We start from the raw sequence: 22,610 nt of genomic DNA, 5'->3' as shown, positions 1-22,610 counted from the left end.
TCGCCCCCCCCCCACCCCAATTCCTTACTGCACCAGTGACCCACCGGAGTCTGGGGGTGTGCTGTGCCCCACGGCTGGGTCCGGACTGGGACCAGAGGTCGGCATCTGAACCGGGGGCGAGGAGACATGTGGCCCCCCAGGCGCCACATTGCAATACCTGGCAGACGGCGGAGACCCCAGGGACCCCCCCTCCGGATGCCCTGGGAGCAGGAGTGGTCCTGAGTCAACAGGACAAGGACAAAAGCGACTGGGGCGGGCCCCCTCCTCCTCCTGTCCTTCTCGACGCGGTGGGCGACCCTGCCCCCTGGAGACCCCGGGGCCCGGGGTGCCGTGGAGGTGCGCTGGTCGCGGCCCGGTTGCTCAGACCTGAAGGGGGACTGGTGGTTGGCCACTGCTCTGGAAGAGGCCGCCACAGGAACGCTCCCCGATTCGTTGGTCCAGCGGGGAAGACACCCCCTCCAGATTGGACCGGTCTGGGGACCCACCAGGACCGGGATGTGGTGACCTGGAGCACAACGGATTTTACGGATCCGGCGAGCGACCTGGCGCTCTGCCCCGCAACCGCAGGCTCGCGTCCCGGCGCTACTGACCGGCGCCCCGGCTCTGGTGACGACCTGGACACGGAGCCCCTCCGGGCAACCCCCTGGGGGTGCGCTGGGCGTAGGGGGTCCTTGGAGTGATCGGGCCCCGTCCACCCGATCGGGCGGCGCCACAGCAGCTTTGCTCAATTCCTGAGTGAACCATGGGGAAGGATAGGGCCTCCAGACAGCCGCAGTAGTCCCAACAGAAGATCGACCAATTTACTACACCGACGGCCTCTCGAACCGGGGGTGAGCCCCCACCTAGCGAACCGACTCCAGATGGAGTCAGTGCTATCCATCAAGCAATCCAAACATCACAACAGGCGGTCGAAACCAAAATTGGGGAGGTGAGAGAAGACGTGGGCCTCATCAGACAAGACCTTAGAAACACAGTGGGCCGGATCACGGAAGTGGAAAGCCGCGTATCACAGACCGAAGACGATCTGGCTGACCTTAGGACCAAGGTAGCTCAACTGCAAACTCGAACTGGTGAACTGCATCGCAGGGCCGAAGACGCCGAAAATCGCTCTAGGCGCAACAATCTACGCTTTGTCGGTTTCCCGGAGGGAGCAGAGGATGGCAAAGCCCCTGAGTTTCTGGAGTGCTGGATCAAGTCCTGGATGCCAGAACACACCCTCTCACCATGGTTTGCAATTGAACGGGCCCACAGGGCTCTGGTCCCGCGGCCCCCGCCGGGTGGGCCTAGGAGACCCATGATCGCATGCTTTCTCAACTTTAAAGACCGCAACATCATTCTTAGGGAGGCCAGACGCTCCCCCGACCTCCTCTGGGACAACCACAAAATGATCTTTCCTGACTATACTCGAGAGGTCCAGGCCCGGCGTCGGTCATACGAACAAGTAAAACAAAAACTCAGAGCGATGCAACTTTCCTACATGCTCCTCTTCCCCGCACGCTTCAAAGTTATCCTGGCCGGCAAAGCACACTTCTTTGAGTCACCTGAAGAGGCATGGGACTGGCTCACGGAGGAGGGAGCGGTGAGGCGACGGGGCCCCGCGGGCCCGCCCGGGGGGGGCTCCGGGAGCTGGAGCCGGCCCCCGACTGGCCATACGGAGAGGTCGCAAAAGGACAAGGTCCAGACGCGTAAGGCGGAGGAGCGCCGACGCCCCGGCAAAGGAAGACAAGGACAATGAACCAGACCCGGACTCCCGGGCAAGTGGGGAACGCCGGGACTGACAGGAAAACCCTGACCCCGGGGCAGGGGCTGGAGGGGGACCGCTTGAGCCAGTCCCCTACACTTGGTTAATGTGGTTTCACGCATTGGGTTCCGTCACATTAGGGGGGGAGCAACAACACTTGGCGCTGACCCGTGTAGATGGGAGCGGGGACACACACACAACGCAGCGCGATAAATTCCAGTAATATCCAAAGTTAGGCTAATAGCAGCCGATTGCAACTGATCCGACTGAAAGGAGGGGTCCACCACTCCACTTAGGGACAGTCCATCTGACTGTGACACCCCAGTTGGGTACTTGGGCGACAGATGCTTCCTGGGTAGAAGTATGGGGTTGGGGGGGTAAATGTTTCTTTAGGGTTTAGTAAAGTTGTTTTGATAGGTTTCCTTTGTTGCACCAACTACATTGATCCTCTTCGCTTAGAACGTTCACCTCTGGGCCCCCGGACGGGCTCCTGATATTTCACGATCTCAGCACTATGCATACAGCTCACTCACTGACACAAGTTCTCTCATGGAATATAAACGGGCTATTAGACAAAATCAAGAGATCCGCAGTGTTTAGCACCCTGCGCAGGTACGCCCCGTCGATGGTCTTGTTGCAAGAGACTCATCTCCTCAGCACTAACTGTCCCATGCTGGCACGTGGTGGCTACGACAAGGTCTACCATGCAGGATTCTCAAGGGGCTCTAGAGGGGTGGCCATCCTATTCCATCGCACACTACCTATGGTGGTCACAGCCGCACACTCAGACCCACAAGGTAGATTTGTGGTAGTAACTGGAACGCTACACGGCCTACCATTTAATGTTGTGAGTGCTTACGCCCCCCCAGCTGGGCTCAACGCCTTTCTACTTACGCTCCGCCAGGTTCTGACAGACCTCCCTCAAGGTATCACACTAATAGGTGGGGACTTTAACTCCGTCCTGGACCCCAGACTGGATGTCTCTGGGTCTATATCCACCACTCGGTCCGGGAGGGTGTCGAGTTTAAGCGGGTGGGCCGCCAGTCTGGGTCTGTGTGAGGTGTGGAGGGCCTGGCACCCCAGGGCGCGACAGTACACACATACATCAGCTGCCCACCAATCTCAAGCCAGAATTGACCTCATGTTCATGCCTGCACTGGATGCCTCCAGGGTCACCAATGCGGAAATATTACTGCGGGGGGTCTCGGACCACTCTCCTGTGCGAATCCGACTGGGAGGTATCGACCCGACCCAGCGCCCGATGTGGCGCATGAACGCATGGCACCTACAAGAAGAGGAATATACCCTCGAGATTAGGGATCATCTCACACAATACTTTGACCAAAACCTAGGGTCCGTACAATCTCCGGGCACGATCTGGGCTGCATGTAAAGCCTCACTCAGAGGCCACGCCAAACACCTCGTCCGCATCAGGGAACATGCCCGCGATTCACAGGTGGAGAAACTTGAGGCTAAGGCATTACACCTTGAACGACTAGATACTACAATTACCTCAGCATCCGTCCTGAGACGCCTTACCATAGTCAGGGAAGAGAATAAAACAATTAGTACTGGAATCTGCGAAACACTCCTGGAGGGCATCAATGGCACGTGTGTACGGTTGGGGGCCAAGAACGGCAAACTCCTACACTGGCTGGCCTCGCGTCCACTAGTCGATAGAATTATCCCTGAAATTACGGACGAGACGGGCTCAATTGCGAAGACACCTAGCGAAATCACTAAGAGCTTCGCCTCCTACTATGCGCAATTATATGCGGAAAGCCCCCGGCCCCCGGCTGAGAAGGAATCCCCCCTCCAAGACGACATCGTCCTCCCTAAAATCTCACAAACGACCAGAGAAAATTTAGACGAAGTCATAACACTCGCCGAAATCACAGCGGCAATAGCCAGCTTATCAACGGGCAAAACACCCGGCCCAGATGGCTTCCCGTCAGAACTTTATAACAGGTGTAGAGATATTCTGAGTCCTCACCTGCTCAATATGTACGACGAAGCCGAGAAGAATGGCTGTTTCCCCTGCGGGATTGACCAAGCCACAATAGTGGTGATCCCAAAAACTCAACCTCCGTCTCACAACCGCTCGGCATGCAGACCTATCTCTCTCTTGAACACTGAGATCAAGGTGCTATCGACCATACTCGCCGCCAGATTGAGGGCTGCACTCCCATCACTGGTACACCCTGACCAGTGCGGATTTATGCCATCGCGTAGCACCAGACACTGCATCAGACGACTGCATGTCGCCCTTCTTCTGCTCGACTTTGAGAAGGCCTTCGACACTGTGGACTGGTCCTATCTGGAGCACGTCCTACGGAGCAACGGTATTGGGCCTAAATTCCGTGGTCTCGTAAAGTTACTATACTCCAACCCAACCGCGCGGGTTCAGGTAAATGGGGTAGCCTCTGAATCATTTCCCATCCACCGTGGTACTCGGCAGGGATGCCCGGTGTCCCGCTACTATTTGCACTAGCAATAGAACCGCTAGCGAGGTTGATAAGGGAAGACGCCCTGTTGGAAGGTTGGTCGTGGCCAGCAGGCCCAGATGACCGGGTGGCACTGTATGCAGATGATGTCCTCATCTACCTCTCTAACCCTGCCACGAGCGGTCCACGAGCCCTACAACTACTAGACCTTTTCTCACAGGCCTCAGGCCTGACCTTAAACCCAGGAAAATCCCTGTTGGTCCCCTTGCACCCCTCTAGAGACTGTGTCGACTGGCAACAAAATATCCCAATCCGCCGCAACAGCTTTAAATACCTGGGCGTACACATAGCCCTATTACCTGAATTGGCATGGGAATTAAATATCACTCCGCTCATTAGGAAAGTTAGAGATGACCTCCAACGGTGGCGGAGTCTACCCCTCAATCTACTGGGCAGGATTGCGCTTTATAAAATGATGATACTTCCCAGGTTCCTATACCAACTACAGAACTTCCCATACCTAGGTTCAAAGAGGTGGAGTCAGCAGCGCGCCAATTCCTGTGGCACGGCTCCCGCCCCAAACTGTCCCTCGCTACCTCTCAGAGAGATATCTATGACGGAGGGCTGGGTATGTCTAACATCTACTTCTATTATCTGGCAACACACTTACTAGTAATTAATGACTGGATGGGAGGGGGCTGGACGGACCCGGCGTATAGGCTGGAACTCCAAACAACAGGCTATAAAGGGATTTTCAATGCACTGTACGGAGACCCAATTCCACGGAATACCCCAGAAGTGACTAAAATGACTCTCACAGGGTGGCGAGCAGCTCAAAAGGTGTCGGGCTGGTGGAGCCGCCTCACCCAACAGACTCCTCTCTGGCAGGGAAGGTGGTTGGCGGAAGTCTCCACACTGGAAGGATTCCAGAAATGGGACACTATTGGAATCTCCACCCTAGGGGACGTCTGGGAAGGGTCACACATGCGATCATTTGGGGAGCTCCAAGAAATCTATTCACTAAATAATACCTAATTCCATAAATACTTACAACTTAGACACGCCCTGCTCACCCATGTGCGACCAGGGGACGATATCCCAGAACACAGCCCACTGGAAGCGAAGGTCCTAATGGGAAGCCTGGGAAAAGGAGGAATCTCCCAGTTGTGCCGCTCCATACTCACTAACAGCTCTCCGCCCCTCGAGGGACTCTGTTTAAAGTGGGAGGGCTGGATGGGCCCTATAGATGAGGCAGATTGGAGGGAGGCGTTGATGGCCCCCCGATCACTGGCCATTTCCTCCCGATTCCAAATGCTGCAAACCCTCTACCTGCACGCAGCATACCTCACCCCCAAAAGGCTCTTTAAAGCAGGCCTCCGGTCCACAACTAACTGCCCCCGATGCTCCAACCCAGAGGCCGACTTTTTCCACATGGTCTGGACCTGTCCAGTCATAGAGACGTATTGGAAGGCAATTATAGGAGAGGTTTCAGAAGTCCTACAATCCGAGTTGGAGATATCTCCTATACGGCTCCTGTTGGGGGCCATGGGGGAAATGGGTCTGACTAGAGCAAACCGAACTTTCCTGGGAGTGGCGTGCTTGGTGGCTAAGAGAGACATCATGGCAGATTGGAAGGCCGAAACAGCACTGGCCCTGGCCAAGTGGAGGCGAGGGGTGGACTGGTGCGCACAATGCAAAAAACCTATATATGAAGCAAGGGGACGCCCAGACAAGCATAGCAGAGTGTGGGGGAAATGGGAAACCGCATTAGATACCTAGCCTGTATGTGCCCATGAGAGACGAAACACACCAGCCTCAGATCTGGCGCTTCCGTGACGAGGGAACTCTAGCTAAGATGCACACATACATTATTTTATTCATTGTATCACTGTGATCTATAGATTCAGAATTGGATGAATACACGCACTTAGTGTTTGGGGGGCCTGTGGGGACAATGGGTCGAACGTTGCACTTTGGTTTAATGGTGCCAATCTATTTGCATTTGTGTTTGCACTTTCTTTTCTGTTTATTTTTTCTAAAATCAATAAAAGCTCTTTATTAAAAAAAAAAAAAAGGTTGCCATCTCAGAGGCCGTGGATCAAATAAAGTACAATAACACTGAGGCAACAGAAGGTACAAGCTTCCCATCTGACTTGATTTCCCCCTAGTGAAAATGCAAGCAGGGGACGGTCCTAACATACAGGGAAGAGACAAGATTTACTCTTATTGACAAGGCGACAGAGGTCTGGCCAAATGCCTCTAGAGTTTGGGCAATTGCATCAAGACCATCCCTAACTTCACAGACATATAGAAGAATATCATCAGCATACAGAGATTTGGCCTGCAGATCACCTGAAAGATAGATTCTCCATACTCAACCATCTCTGCGCATCTAAGCTGCCGGGGGTTCAATTGCCAGAGCAAATAACAGAGGGGGAGAGTGACCAGCCCTGATGTGTCCCCCTGCCAAACTCCATCAATGGGGAGACGTGAGCTCATCTATCTATCTATCTATCTATCTATCTATCTATCTATCTATCTATCTATCTATCTATCTATCTATCTATCTATCCAAGCTCTACGTATGCCTCTGTCTAGAATGAATAGAATAGAATAGAATGTCTGTCACTGTCTGTTTCTCTCATCCTCTGAGTCCAACTCACTCCCTGCCAGTACAGGACAGCTTCTTTCAATCTATCTTGGTCCGTATCTCTAAATCCTAGTCTGTTTAAGTCACACTCTGTTCCACTGTGGTGACACAAGTGCATCATGGGCATAATCTGAACCAGCAACCACTGGGACAGAAGTGCATTGTGGGCAGATTCTAAATACACATTTGTGAGAATAGCAGTTGTGCCCATTTGTAAAAGCTCCTAGACGAATAATACACAGAGTTCCATCTGCTATAACACCCACTACTACCGCTATTACTGTTTTCTATTTAACTGCAGAAGATCAAACAGGCTTGATCACTCTGTGGTCTGTGCTGTGATTGAGGAGCTTCATAATCTGGGAAACACATCTCACCTACATAGCAGCAAATGGTGGGATGTGAGCCGATGGTCAAACAGAATCCTATAGGTTCTGACATAGACAATCAGCCTGAACATTTTCGTGGGGACTGGCAAGAACATACAAGGGATCATTCTGGAAGTGGGTGGTACAAACATGAAAGTTATGCTTGTGAGACCAGTAATGAAGTTTGTGCCAGTTTTCTTGTGAAGTCTGCTGGTCATTCCAGTACCGCCCAACCTGAGGCAGTGATTGACAGTACTAATTCTCAAAATAGATATTCTCCAGAATGTAAATAGTGTCCAGGCTTTCCTGCGTTCCTACTGAAAGGGCACATCTCGAGCATTCATTATCAGACTGGGGAAGGTGGGAATCTGCTGAGATTGCAAGAGCTGACAGAGTACCTCACTACAGGTACTGGATAAGAGAACTTGTAGCATTTGTTGCTTATGAAATCTATTAGTATTTTCTTGTATCTTAATGGGGAAGAAGTGTCATGATGTATATTGCTTTTCAGAATGTTTTGATGGGAATGTTAGGGCATTCTTCCACACCTGCTATTAGAAACCTTACTGTAACCTGGCCAGGCCACCCTTTAAAACAAATGTAATCATGTGTGTCAATGTATAAATGGTTTCCATATTATCTGTCTGTGTTTCACAGTATACAGCAGTAGGCTGCCCCTGATGAACGTGGGCATTTGTACATTTTTCTGAAATACCATCTTTGCTATGTTTCTCTTCTTTCCACCAAATATACACAGACTATGAATGACAAAATTGGTAGATATGAAAGTCACTATAAAGAATGATACCTTAATACAATGTGTTGTCCCACAGTCAGTCCCAGGCTCCTTCCTCTTGGCAGATCAAATCTGTACAGACAGGTATCATCTGTCACTCGCTCAATGTGGCATAGCTTGAACGGATTAAATGTTTCGGAATCAATAAGTGTTGTATTACAATCCTGAAAAAAGGCAAATATATAAATTATGAGATATGGGAGGTGAAACAGGTTCCAAAGTGATTAATTCTAGAACTAAATTTCATGGGGGCTATTGGAAGAACCAAACTGCCCTATTCAGCGCATAAACCAATGGGACTTGTGAGGACTTGTTCTGGGTGGTCCGGTCCTAATGGGCATATACGGGTTTCTGTGCTTTCAATTATTTCAATTGAGATCATTTACCACGGAGTCTTAGGGTCACTGTATTACTGTCACCACAAAATGAAAACCAAACACATGCTTTCAGCATTTTTCTCTTGAATTAGCAATAGTAGATCAGTCCAAGCCCCACTTCAAAGAGGTGAGACGGGTTGGAAACGCAGAACTCAGTAACACACAGCATTACACTGAATAAAATCTATATCCAGGGAATGTTTTTACTTCTAAAACGTTTAGCACTTTAATGCATACAGTGCTAAATACGTTCTCGCTTTACCAGTTCTCAATGGGAAATTACAATTGAATGCCTGCAAGCCTTAACCCTACAAAACCATCAGCTTTTATTAGGCAATTGTATCATAGTTGGTTTGTCCTCAAAACACAGATTTTGGGGGCTGATTTTTACTTTGGTGGGCAGCCCACTGTTTTTCAGAATGGTGAAGGTCTTTCCTTCACCACCTTGCCTGGACCACTACCACCATGTTAAGAGATCTATCACGGCCAGGCAGAGACCTCTGTGCTATCTTGACAGCTCCTCTGAAGACACTAAAACTTTGGTGAGTGGGCACCATTTTTCAGAAGGTCACTCATCAACTTTTTTTTCCCAAAGAAAAACTCCTACACTGGGAGTTTGTTTTCCAAAAACAAAAAAATTGATCTGGACACCCCGGGACTTTTCTTCCTGAGTGTGGGGCCATTTTTCTATTTTTTATTGTTCAGCACTGCCAGTGCTTGGTTTAGAATTAAAAAAGTACATCAGACTATTCACTTGAAATAAGGCGGACAGTCTTATGCACCTGCATCGACTGCCCCAACTTTGTTGGGAAGTTGGAACAGGGCTTCTAAAGGCAGAGCAGGGGTACCGCCCTCGGAAACATGACGGTCTGTTTGACTCTTAATAGGGCTGGGGGACACATAGTTTGGCGGAAAGAGAACCCTGTTTGCCAAACTGTATATTAAGCCATATCGTCAGTATTTCAAAAGGGGAGAATCAGAAAAGCCTATAGCCTCTGGCCGACCATTAAAATACATTCAGACAGCTTAATGGCTTTATCAATGATAGTACGAAATGTACAAACATTAAAAGGTCTCCACCAACAGGTCAACATCCAGACCTAATTATATATCAAGCTACTTTGTTTACACTGTTTGCCTTCACTCCTGGGTCTCCATAAACACTAGGCCCCAGAGAGAAGTGAAAACATTGTGTGTGCATATTCTCCCTTCTATATGACTTAGAATTTGACAAATTTCTCATTGTGCTAGGGTCTCCAGGGCATACCGTTCCTCTCTCTGTAGCCACCCCAATGTCTCAGGGGATGCCTAATTCTTGCGGTGCCACCTGCAAGAACTATTCAAATTGTGGACCAGCTCTATGGTCCTATGTGACAGTTTTTCTCCGAATCACCTGTAACCTCATGGGGCAATCCTCCTCTCGATAGTTCACAATACTAATCTTTGCGCCACTGTCTAATGTAGCCACCCAAGTGTGAAAGGGAACCGCGTGTATGTGGTTGATTCAGTCCCGTCTGCCCAAAAATCTGCTCTTAGTGCTGCATGATACAGCCAGCCTTTCCAGCTCTTCCTGTCTGCCTGTACTGGTGTTTCCTTCACACGAAAGAGCAGAGACGAGAGGCAGTGAGTGCTCCTGGCATCAAAGTGCCACAGGAGATCCCTGGAACACAGCCCACTCAATCAAGGCACAGGGCGCTTGAATAGTGTATGGGGAAAATGTCTTCAGTTCGTGAGTCACAGGAGACTAAGATAGTGCACCTCACTTCTAACAAGAGGGAAAACGAGAAAGCACTGATAATGGTTTGAGACATTTTTCCTCAGATGTCCTACTTCAGAGGGCCAATTTCAAAAGCGTATGATTGTGCTAGGGATTTGCCTCACTGATGAGGTGCCCATCCCCTCTAACACCTGCACGGACCTTCAGAAAGGCTGCCACTCAGGACAGATGAACAAACAAATATCCTGGTCCTCATGCACAGATATGAACTAGGGTTTCAACATTCTGCTCCTTGTGGTCTCCTGAAAAATATACTTAAATGATTTAGGAACTATGAACAATTCTGGATCAGTCAAGGTGCAGACAAAACTAACAAGTGCACCAAGATGGTTGACATACTGTATATGGCTCTGCGACATCTCATCGATTTCCAGGGTCTCACTTCTATTCGCTTCCTCCATCAAATAATCTTCTTGAAGCTCTCCGTTACCTACTCTTCACCTACGCAAAGCCACTTTGTACTTTTATATACAATCAAAATCAAGAAATGAACTTTTATGAACTCTTTTGTAGAAACAAAATTGTATTGCTTTTTTTTATATACTTTTGCCAGTCTAACGGTTTTAATTAACTATGCACTTTGATAATAACATTCAAATTGAACTACTCTTCATCTAAAATTCTACCCTCTCTTCTCTCACAACTCCAGATTTTGCAAGCTTCTTCACAATTATAACTTACTTCTTTTCTGGCTTATGTACATGCACATCAACTATAACTTTCTTTGTTTGTTTTCCCTGCTCCCCTGACTGAGCAGAATTAGGTTCTAATTGTGCTAACTCCAGCTCACTTCAGTCTAGCCCCTTAACTGCCTTTCTCATCTCTTATAACCCTTCTCCCATACCAAATGGTCTTAGCTACTTTTCCAAGCTTTCGCCCTCTATAAGTAAAATCACAGCTTCCTTTAATAAGAATTTCACCCTTCAAGTCAATAAAAACTGTCTCTCAATTTTAATTTGTATTTCACTGATAACTATCATCAGGTTTACTCCTTCCGTCTTTCGCGAAAATGTTGTGAGTGCATTGTACACCACCAACTTTATGATGTTCTGGACTTTTCCTTATTCATGCCCCCACTACAATTTAGTTTCTGTCCTGCAATTCTTTTTTTAATTTATGCAATTGTATACATTTTTCGAGCAGTGACGTGGCAGCGCAATCAATGCAGAAATGGCATTTCAGGGATCACAAAACAAAATAATGCATAGACGATGGGCCTGGTTGTTATTATTCCAATAGAAACTAAACAAATACCAGCGAATAATACAATACGTTCAGTTTAAGAGTACTAAGATTATGCAGCACTCAATGATTAGGCTGGAGGTGGTGCGGCATTTCCTTCCAGAAGTATGTCTGTCAAGCCATTCCTGAATGTTGTCAAGGACCTTCTCATCAGCACAGACCATTTTTATCCATATTTCCTCTGCCAAAAGCCACTCTCTGGCATCTCTGTAGCACTTGTATATCAGAGGACCTCTAGGTCGAGTCCAATGTATCATAATCCTACGCTTGGAAAATAACAACACCAGTGACGTAAATCTGTACTGAATGTTACTCTTATGTGGCACGGAATGTAACCCCAGTATACAGTGTCTGAAAAAGTGTTTGACCCTCAACCACAGTAACTTGGCCAGGCCCTCTGTCATCAGACCCCAGTAGTCAGTGATCAGTAGTCAAGCCCATAACATGTGAAGAAAGTCCGCCACAGCATGTGTGCATTGTGTATAGTCCCCCCTGTGTGTTGAGTAAATCTTTCTAACGACATAGGCAGATAGATGTGTACTGTGTAGGAGTTTAAATTACAAAAGGTGAAATCTAGCATTACTTGAAACTACCTTATGATATCCCAGGACCTTGTCCCAGTCCTGGACAGTAATTGAGTCTGTGATGTCACACTACCATTAAAAAAAATTCGGGGCTGTGCTCCCTGCCTCTCAATAATGTTGTATAGAGCACAGAGACACATTGGCTCCTATTCAAAAGTCCCACAATAGCAGTCGGTGTATGAGATTCAAAAGCAAGTCCATCATTTACGTATAGCTGCAGTCAATTTAGCAAACGTCAAAAACTGGCCAGGACCAATCTTTAATTTATTTCTAGTCTCTTCAAATGTAATAAACAAGTACCATCATATAGGTCCCCTAATTTGCAGCACGCACTCTCAATCCATCCTGCCGTTTCAACAACCCTTGCCAGACTGTGAAAGCTGGGGGGATTCACATCCCAAAATAAGACCAGAAAGGAGTACCCCCTCACTATATATTTACAAAACGTTTCCCAGACCTGAGACGTCAGTACTATGAAGTATAGGGTTGTCCTAACTTGTACACTGAAGTAAAAGATGCCACAACTAGCACACCCAGGGGATAAAAACTTACCAATAGAGCCTTTCCCAGTCAGGGATATCTACCATCCAAAGCAGAAGATGTTGAAGCTATATCCTAACATTCTCTCATTCAGGAGTTTGGGTGTACTCAGTTGAACCCTGGCGCGCCCACCGTCCCTAGTAAATTCAGTAATTCTGTGCCACAAATGTTTCCAAAAAGCTTAATAGTTCCTTATAATGAACTGTCCAAGTTCTGAGTGTTTGAGCAAACGGTCCTCTATGCATGCTCTTTTTTTATGTGTCAGATGTTTCTGACTATCAAGGACTGAACTGTACTTCTGAATCTGCTGTTACCCCTTGATATTTGGATACTGTTCTGTCCTAGTTTTTCTTATATCTTTCTAATGGGGTCTTCACTTCATCTTGTTCTGGCGAGCTGTGTTGTCCTTAGTCTCTCTGTTGAAGTGTCCCACGTGGCTCTGCCCGGGCTGTGGATAAAGAAGTGAAGGTACTACTTATTTGTAACACATTTTATTGGATACAAACAAAGCCAACTATATAGCATATCGAACCATTTGAATTACCATTATATTATGGTGTACTAGTCTGTTGATATGTAGGACATTTGATTTTATTCCGGTTACAATGCTCCTTCATGTGAGTGTTTTGTTCACGATGTAAATTAACTTCCCCTCTTTCATATTGTACAAATGTAAATAAGCGGTTTGTCTTCACTGGACCTTTGAAACACGGTGGATTCTAAGTACAGGTGGTAAATATGTGATTGAAGAGTTGGTTACTGTGAAGATATAAACTGTAGTGATTCTTCGTTTATCCAGGTGATAGTGGACCCTGGCCAATTCAGATAATGTGAAGTACGTTCTGTCTCCTTGTATGGTAAACAAAATACTGTATGAGATTGTCTTGGGTGTGGTTTACAATGAATGACCTTGCATAGCTGTTTCTTTGCCAAATATTCTTTGGAAGCCTAGGGTCATGCCCATGATTAAGCTAAAACAGTCAAGGGAGGTGGGCTCTGAAGGGGTGAGAAGACAAATAGGATCTAAGTGAAGCTCTTAGAAAACCAACAGATACTTAAGTTTATTTTTATAGTAAGGCAGAAAAAAATCCATTCATGTATTCTTTGCATGTACTTGGCATTCCATGGCTTGGAGTTGCTTGCATTAGTGGTTTATGCATAATGGCGTATGCGTACATGAAAATTACACTTATTGTCATCTTCCCTTCCAAAGGAACCACTGAGCCATAATTATCATACACTTTAAACATACACGGAAAAAAAGGAAACTTTCTCACCTTTATCTTGTCCTGCTTCTTACACAGAAAATCCTTGTCGTTCCGCGCCTTTGCCTCTTCCCAACGTGCCAGCTCATTCTGGTACACATCAAAGACACAAGGTATGCACCCACTCCCACAACATTGTGATGAAAGCGGTTGGACAGGCTTCAGAGACAGCCAATCATCATCGCATTCGCACATGACCTATTTCAAACATATGAAGACTCAACTGACAAGTGTATAAAAGTTGTTAAAAACTGTACGATACTTCATATCAGCATAAAGCTTCAGTCAAACTACTCAAACGGAACAGAGATTGCATTCAAAGCTCTCATCTATTCTACCCGTCACCCCTAGAACAAGTTGTGCAGAAAGTGTTGTGTTTGTTGATTGACAAACCTCTGAACACCTCCTTGTGAGATGCTCTTTGACGTGCTGGAGAACTGCTTCCACCTAAGGCACTGATTCGGAGTTTGTCAGAATCCAAGTACTTTATATCGCACCAGATAAATAATTATAAGTCATTTATTGAGCACGATAAATAACACCTATTACCTGTTTCTGGGGAATAACATATGGATTATGGTAAATACGGCACCAGAATCTGAATGGTACGATAATAACCATACACTTTTCCCCTGTTCAAATTCCCACAGGTTTGACCTTGCGAAATTTCATGAATGTTATCAGATCCTATAAATACCACCCAACTCAGAATTATGACCCCCTTTGCAAACAGTGGTTTATGCAGTGATTGGAAAACACTCTTCCACTTGTAATCACTGCCTTTGAGTTTCTCAGTGCTTAATGGCTTGATGATGAGGGTGGGGGGAATGGGAGGCTTGGACTGAGATGTAGCCACTAAGGAGCTGTGGACAGTGAGGAGCGAGGGCCTGGTGACAGGCACTGGATTGGCTGCGTGGAGGCAGTGGATGAGCAGCCTGGAGCTGCTGAACAGTCTGTGGTGCTGCCTGTATGGTTAGGCTGCAGACCTCTGGGTGGTGAATTGGCTGGCTGATATAGCGTTCGTGGCCCACAACCAGGGCCTGTCCAGTAAGGAAGTATTGGACTCGCTGCTCAGTACTCCAGGGGGCGAATTAATTGACCCCGGGGCTGTTTGTCTGCTACAAATGCGCTGCACAGCTGGCACGGTGCGCAGCCTGGCGACAATTCCTGCTACTCAGTGGTGTTGCACCTTTCAGGTATGTCTGCTCCCCTTCTGGGTAACTAGTGGTGCCGATACCGCGTTGTTTCCTGCCGGCGGCAGTATGGGGCGGCACCAGCATTCGGTGGCATCGCAGGGGAATACCACTGAACAATACACCACGCCGGTGCCACTGCGCTAGACGCGACCTGGGGGGCCCAAGAATGTTCTGAGTGCGCCGGGGACCACTGGGCAGCCCTCGCGGAAAGGAACTTCTCGCAACTATACAAGGCTCCAGGGTGTCCCTCGAGGGGAAGATCAAGATGGTGGCGGTGGAGGTCAGTCTCCTATGGGTGGATCTCAGAAAGATCTCTGAGAAGGTCAAGGAAGCAAATAATTCCATTGTGGAGCTGCAGAATGTGGTGGGCACTCTACACAAACATGGTACAGGTTAATTCTACGGTCGGAAGGTTGGAAGCCAGATTGGAGGATGCAGAGGGCAGGTCCCGCCGGAACAATATCCGCTTGCTGGGGTTCCCGGAACGTGCGGAGGAAGCCATGGTGAAAGGCTTTGTGTAGAGTTGGATTAAGGATGTGTTGTAGCCAGTTGGATTGTCCAGGGTGTTTGTAGTGGAGCAAGCTCACAGGACCCTGATGGCGCCGCCTCATCCCTGGGCGCCCCAAAGGCTATTACGGCCCGACTACTGAATTATAAGGACAGAGACTGTATCCTGCGGGCAGCTCGTGAGTCTGAGAGAGCGCTATTTGAGAACCGTAAAATCTCCATTTATCCTGACTATACGAACAAGGTTCAGACCTCTAGAAAGGGGTTTATGGAGGTGAAAGCCAAGCTCCGTGCCGTGAACGTCAGATACATGTTGCTGTACCTGTCTCACTTAAAGGTGATATCCGGGGGGGAAATACCACTTTTTCAATCGACCAGAGGAGGTTTGGAGATGGCTGGAGATGTGGGACAAAGTTGTTCCTGGTAGGCCAGAGATGACCGGCTTGACGGTTCATCGTCCTTCGGGTGCAGCTAGCCCGGATTGGAGAATTCGCGGGGAAAGACAGCTGGAGGGCACCGCAGACCAGGTGGTGGACATTGCTGCTGCCACTAGAGTTGAGATTCAGCATGATGGAAAAATGGCTGTGGTAACTCCTGGTGTGGCTGATGGATCGGTGGGAACGATGGATCAGGGTGCAGAGATGTTTCCTTCTTGCTCGTATCGTATGGCCTTTGCCGTGCTCTATTGATGAGGGGCCTGGGCCCCCGCAGGAGTCGCCTGGAATGCATGTTGGGGGGTGCTGAAATGAGGGGGGCCCTATTAGAGTTTGAATTAGCATATATGTTGTATAATGGGGGGACAAACTGTTTACTGATTCCTATTGGTAGGTACTCGAAAACAAGAATATTGCGGTCGGGATGGGGGGTGGTTACTCCACAGTTGTGGTAGGACCGAGTAGCTAGGGAGTTGAGGATTAGGCTGTTGTCCTGGCAACAATCACACATATGGATCTACAGTATGGTTTGATGTGTTTAATTTACTGTTCATCCGGGGTGGGTAATGGGGAGTTGGGTTGTTTGGTTGGTCAGGTTTGCAAATGTTTGCAGTTTAAAATAGCAGTGCATGTGTGTGTGCAGGAGATGGAATGGGCTCTCACCCTGCTTTATCTCGCTTGAAGGGCGGACAGGGATGGAGGGAAAGTGTGACGGAAGGTGATAACATTTTGGTATGGGTTGACAGATTAATATACTGACGTGGAACGTCAGGGGGCTGAAGAATTACACTACACAATACAGGGTGCATTCCTTTTTGAAGCGTCATAAGGTTCATATCGCCTGTCTCCAGGAAACGCATAAGACTGAGGAGGAAACTCAAAAGCTAGCAAAGAAATGGCAGGGTCATATGTTCTCTTCTTACGCGAGAGGTGTGACGATATGGATCGCCCCTGGGGTCCCCTTCACTCATGTATACAGTGAGGTAGATTTTGCTGGGAGATATGTGCTTGTTCAAACACTTTAGACGGGGAGCCCCTCATTATACTGAATATTTATGCGCCTAATGTGGATGATCACTCCTTTTCTGATGGTATACCTGAGAATATAGGTAATGGGTTGGTTACGCCTCTCATATGGGCGGGCGATTATAACTGTATCTTGGATGGTGAGAAGGATTGTCTCCCTCCTAGATTGGGGACCAAACTACTGATGACGATATCTCTCGCAGAGGTAATGTACAATTTAGGGCTATGGGATGCATGGAGGGTAATACATCCGGAGGGCAGGGAGTACACCTGTCATTCTAAGACGCATAACACACACACAGTCGGCTGGATCGGTTTCTCTTGGGTGGCCTGAACTCCTCACAGATTCTGGACATTAGTCATCTGGGTAGGTTTCTATCTGATCATACACCTGTGTTGATGCAGTTGCAGTGGGGACCCGATAATACTGGGCTAACACATAATTGGAGGATGTCTGTGGGTTTTTTAGAAGATGCTGGGTGTTGTGATAAGTTGGCTCTGGCTGTCAAAGACTATTTGGACCTGGACTGGTTCACTACGGATTCTAGAGGTACGGAATGGGAGGCACGGAAGGCGGCTGTGAGAGGGGCTTGCATTGGTACTGCATGTGGGGTGCGTAAACAAATGGAGCAAGAACTTACTGCGTGGGAAAACAAGTTGGCGGCTTTGCAGTGTCAGACACCAATTACACAGGAGACTGAGAGGGAACAGCTCTGGCTGTACAAGATGGTGAACAACTGTTGGGACACATTAAGCAAGGTAACACTTAGAAAATATAGACAGCGTTTGCATAGGGAGGGGGACAAATCAGGCAAATTATTGGCGTGGATCCTAAAACAAGAAGTGGAGAATCCCTCCATATTGTATACTAGGAATGCCAAAGATGAGATGATTACCAAGCGGAAGGATATACTTCAGGTATTGGTAGAGAATCTGCAGCGAGTATTGAGGGCTGGTCCCAGATTATAAATTAGTGGGGTTTCTACAGCTCATGCAGCTTCTGCGCTTGGAACTGGATTGTACGGAGGCTCTTGAGAATGCAATAACAGTTGAGGTAGTGAGCGAGGCGGTGGAGGCAATGACGAAATCTATGTCGCCGGGGTGACGGGTTCCCGACTGAGCTATATCAAGCGTTTCCCCTTCTCCTGCGGGACACATTGTTAAAGAGGCGCGACACCATGGCATCCTGCCAGAAACCATGCACCAAGGCATTGTCTGTTTGATGCTTAAACCTGGGGGGGTCCTGGTGATCCCTCCTCTTACCACCTGCTTAATATGTTGAATAGTGATGTGAAGATCCTCTGCAAAATATTGGCCACTAGGCTTCAAGGAGAGAGTTGGAGGTTCGTGCATGATGATCAATGTGGTTTTATTCCGGGTCGTAGTAAGACTTACAATTTACGTCACTTGGCACATGTGCTGCATCAAACTGTGGGTGGGGAAGATGAACTAGCGCTAGTGTCATTGAACCTGGAAAAGGCCTCTGACATGGTGGAATGGGGCTATCTACTGGTGGTGCTGCACGGTATGGGGGTTGGCCCACAATTTTGTGCGTGGGTGAAGTTGCTATATACTGCACCCTCCGCGCGTGTGTGAGTGGGAGGAGAGCTCTCAGAATCATAGGAGATGGGCAGGGGAACTAGACAGGGCTGTCCGCTTTCAAAGCTTTTCTTTGCCTTGGCGGTGGAGCCATTGGCGATTTGGATCCGGGAGGAGCTGGAACCTTGGGGCATCTGGACCACACACACTGTCTCTTTTTATGCAGATGGTGCACTGGTGTATCTTTGTGAGACCAGTGTTTCGGTGCCTGCATTGTTGCAGCTGTTGGAGGCTTTTGGGGCTGTGTTGGGTCTTCAAGTGAATAGGAAGAAGTCACTCCTATTCCCGTTGGGTTCTCTCTGTGGTGCCCCCCCGGAGAGGTTACCGGTGGTGGGGCTCCGATGGGAGCTTGAAAGCTTTCAATATTTGGGTATTTGGGTAACTCACACTGTGGTAGCTCATGAAAAGCATAATGTGGAATGAGTGGTGTCCTGCCTTGAGCGCTCAGTACTGTTTTGGAATAGGCTACCTCTCTCTGTAATAGGGAGGGCGGGTGTAGCCAAGATGGTGTTTTTGCAAAGGTGTCTTTATTTGGTTCAGAACTCACTGTTCCCGCTGTCTGCTTGACTTTTTAATCGACTGGAGAGCTTGTTGATTTCGTTGGTGTGGGCTGGGCGGCGTAGTAGGGTGTCATTGTCAATGCTGCAGAGGGAGATGGAAGAGGGAGGATTGGCAATCCCTAACATTAGATATTATTATTATGCAGCGCACCTACAGCATGCTGTGAAGTGGATGACTGAATCGTACAACTGGGAGAAGAGACCGTAGGACTGTTGGGTGGGAAGACGCTGGCAAATCTACTGATGTCGGGCGGCCGGTCTGAGTCTGACGTACCATATCTGGTCAAAACCACTGCCTGGATATGGGAGCAGGCTGTCAAGAAAGTCATATGACATGCCCCGTTTGATAGAGAATTCAAGATTTGGGATTTAGCCCCTTCAGGGATAAGGATACCTTAATGTCAATGGAAGGCTGGAGGCTGGGAGGATGTGAAGTGGTGGGAGACCTATACCCCAATGGAGAGTTTATCTCATTCCCGGATGTTGGGGATATGTTCGGATTGGGCTCAGGTCTGTTCTTGCAATATGCCAAAATGGAGAGTGTGGCTAGAGAGATCTGGTGTGGGTTTCCGCTGGCCCCTCAGGCATCGTCAGTGCTGAATGGATTATTGAATTGGGGTGAGGAGACCCATCTGATCACTCGATTTAAAAAAAACCTTCGGGCGGATCAACCGGGTCCTAAGAGTGTTGTGTGCAGAGCATGGGAGCATGTGGAGAACCTATGGAGGATGTGGATTGGGCAATGATGTTATCGCTGGTGCATACGGTGTACTGTAACAACAGGTTCAAACTATTACACTTCAACTTTGTGCACAGAACATACATCAGACCTGACCGTCTTAGTAAGATTGACCCAGCAAGGGTTGTCCTAGATGTGGCCTGTTAGATGCTTCCTTTTTACACTTGGCCTGGTCATGAAAGATGGTGCACAGTTACTGGCGGGAAGTAGTTGGTAGAGTAGAGGAGTAACACCTGTGACATGCCTTCTAGGAGTGGTGAGGAGGCCGCGGGTGAGGAATATCCCATACAAACTCACACAATTGGCCTTGGTGTTTGCCAAACGCAGGGAGGCCATTGGTTGGATGAGTGCCCGGTGCCCTTCCATCCCTTGCTGGATCCGAGATTTGATGGAATGGGGTGCTGCTGAAGAACAATATATGCGCATGTCACGGAGAGGGGATGGGGCACTTACGGACGTGATTGCATGGGGACATTACTGGATCGGTTCACTGGTGTGGGAGAGTTAAGAACAGAGGGCAGTACGGATGAGGATGACTGATTAAGTGCTCCTTGTTTTGACTGGAGGAGTGACGACCAACTGTGGTGAGGTTGCATCTACGCGATTCTTAAGATATGTAAGACTTGGTCTCAGGTAGATCTTTCTTGGGTGGGTCAGTGGAGTGTTATTTCTGCTGCAGTGGGTATTATACATTTTTATTCCAGACTGTGTGCTTAATCCGTCCTATAGGAATGTGATAAAAAAGAAGACTCTGTAATCTTTTGTATTGATACGCACTGCACTTTAATGTTTTTGTTGATTATGTTTTCTAAACTCAATAAAAACAGAGTTATAAACAACAAAAAACACTGAAATGAAGTACAAATAGGTGGGAGAAACTGCATGCTTTCCAAAAAAAAAGAGAACCAATAGAAAATTGAGATGCTGAGCTGTGTGCCACAGGACACTCAAGGTGGTGACCGTCAGTACAAGACCTCTGGTTACAATGTTGCTCGATGTTACACTTGCAAAATATATGACACCTCTCAGAAGAGACTGTAGGCAGACAGAAGACATAGCAAAACGTCACCCTCCAGGATCACACCCTATCAATAGACATCAGTATCTACTGTTGGGATCGCCTGCCATCCTCTGTGGAGGCAGATGCCTGCCACGACCAGAAGAACTTGGCAGAAAGACCAGGAGAGGAGCCTGAAGAGGGACACCACATGGTGATTGAACCCAAATGTAATGCCAACACATCACACAGAAAGGAGTAGTGAAATGGAACAGACCTCAAACAACTGACAACCATCACTAAACAACACCCATTATAACCCTATCATTGTTCAGTTCTGCAAAAATTCCCAGAGTAGTTTTGGACAACCACTACTACTTCCGCTGACTGCCATCCTCTAGCATACCATCACCTCTGCCATCTATGGGGGAGGCCTAAAGGTCAGGAAGTCCTTAACTATCTTCCTGGGATTCTGCAAAGACACCGTTCCACCCACCTATGCATACACCTTTTCATTCTTGTTTATTTTTTAGCATCTCTGTTCATCACATAAATGTTTCAAGACCTTGAACACTGAGTCCCAGTTCACTTGAAGATGCTATCAACTTAGGACACATCTTACTTCCTGGAATTCTGATCCTCTCCGCACACAAGTAACTTGAGTAGTGTGACAGGGTGTCCACTGGGGCTATATGCGCACAACAAATCAGTGACTGTCTCATTTAACACCGGACTACTCTTTAAATCATTATTGACAACAATGCTTTTATAGACTTAGTCAAAACATATCATATACATTATTTAGGAGAGAAAATAAATCCTCTCAAGGTATCCATTACAGTGAAAAGGATACGTACAAGGTCCAAAATAAGATGTAATATTTGACTTTATTACATGTAGTTAAAATAATATTATCTACAAATACACACAACATTTAAGGAGGTGCTCCAAACAATAGATATGAAGTGTAACATTGACTGTAATTTAGATACAAAGGTCAAAAGGGAGCTTTATCTATAATTAGAATGGTCACATGCTGACAAAGAAAGTCAAAAGCACATTTAAATTTAAAAGGAATGCAGCCAGAGGAAAGGAAGCTGTTAATTACTTTCAAAAGAAAATACATCGCTTTAGATTTAACAGATCATAAAGTTTGGCATAGATAATAGTCATTTGAAGAATCGGAAATGCACTGTCTCTGAACATTTTACTAAGCTGTGTCAAAAAGAGTAGTTTAAATTTGTAAAGTGGGACATGAAACTTCAGGGGATGTATACTGAGGCTTAAAAAGTCAGGTTTCTCAGATACATCTCTGTCTAAATTATCTCATATCTCTGGATGCTATTGGAAAACCTATGACAGAGAGTCTAATAGCATCCGCCTGAAACAGCCTTATCACCCCACACAAGGCTTAATAGGTATAAATATCCTCCCTATCACAGTATCTTCACATACTCTTAGTTACCAAACACATACTCACACACACACACCTCTACACAAACACACACACACACACACACACCGTCTTTTCCACTTCCTAAGCTATTAAAGAAGCCTCCAGAAACCAAGGGGTCTTGGATAACCACAATAGCTTCTGCATTTTAATGGCTGTCTTCACCATCATTCCTCATCTAGCCCTATAAACATTCAAGTGACAACAAAGCCATTGGCATGCTGTAAACGCATCTAACTAAGGCTACGTGCAACCCAAATGGATTAATGACTTTATTGCTGACCACCCTGAACTGTTAGTGTGATGTAGAGTTTT

General features: G+C 47.4%; 1 protein-coding gene across 3 annotated transcripts in view; it reads right to left on the bottom strand.

The window, feature by feature from the left end:
* The window catches only part of CYB5RL (cytochrome b5 reductase like), a 188,875-nt gene that overhangs the window by 159,747 nt on the left and 6,518 nt on the right, over positions 1-22,610 (bottom strand). For 2 of the 3 annotated variants that reach the window (XM_069232632.1, XM_069232631.1), the window contains exons 2-3: positions 13,797-13,982; positions 8,012-8,163 (exon numbers count right to left, since the gene is read on the bottom strand). In XM_069232632.1, the coding sequence (XP_069088733.1) occupies positions 8,012-8,163; positions 13,797-13,979 (335 nt within the window). In that variant the 5' untranslated portion in view covers positions 13,980-13,982. Of the gene's footprint in view, positions 1-8,011; positions 8,164-12,531; positions 12,898-13,796; positions 13,983-22,610 lie in introns of those variants that run through there. The other variant, XM_069232633.1, reaches the window with a different exon arrangement.

This window comes from Pleurodeles waltl, chromosome 4_2, assembly GCF_031143425.1.
Source record: "Pleurodeles waltl isolate 20211129_DDA chromosome 4_2, aPleWal1.hap1.20221129, whole genome shotgun sequence".
In the NCBI taxonomy this organism is placed as follows: Eukaryota; Metazoa; Chordata; class Amphibia; order Caudata; family Salamandridae; genus Pleurodeles; species Pleurodeles waltl.
Note: the sequence above shows the minus strand (reverse complement) of the source record. Positions and strands in the feature narration are given on the sequence as shown.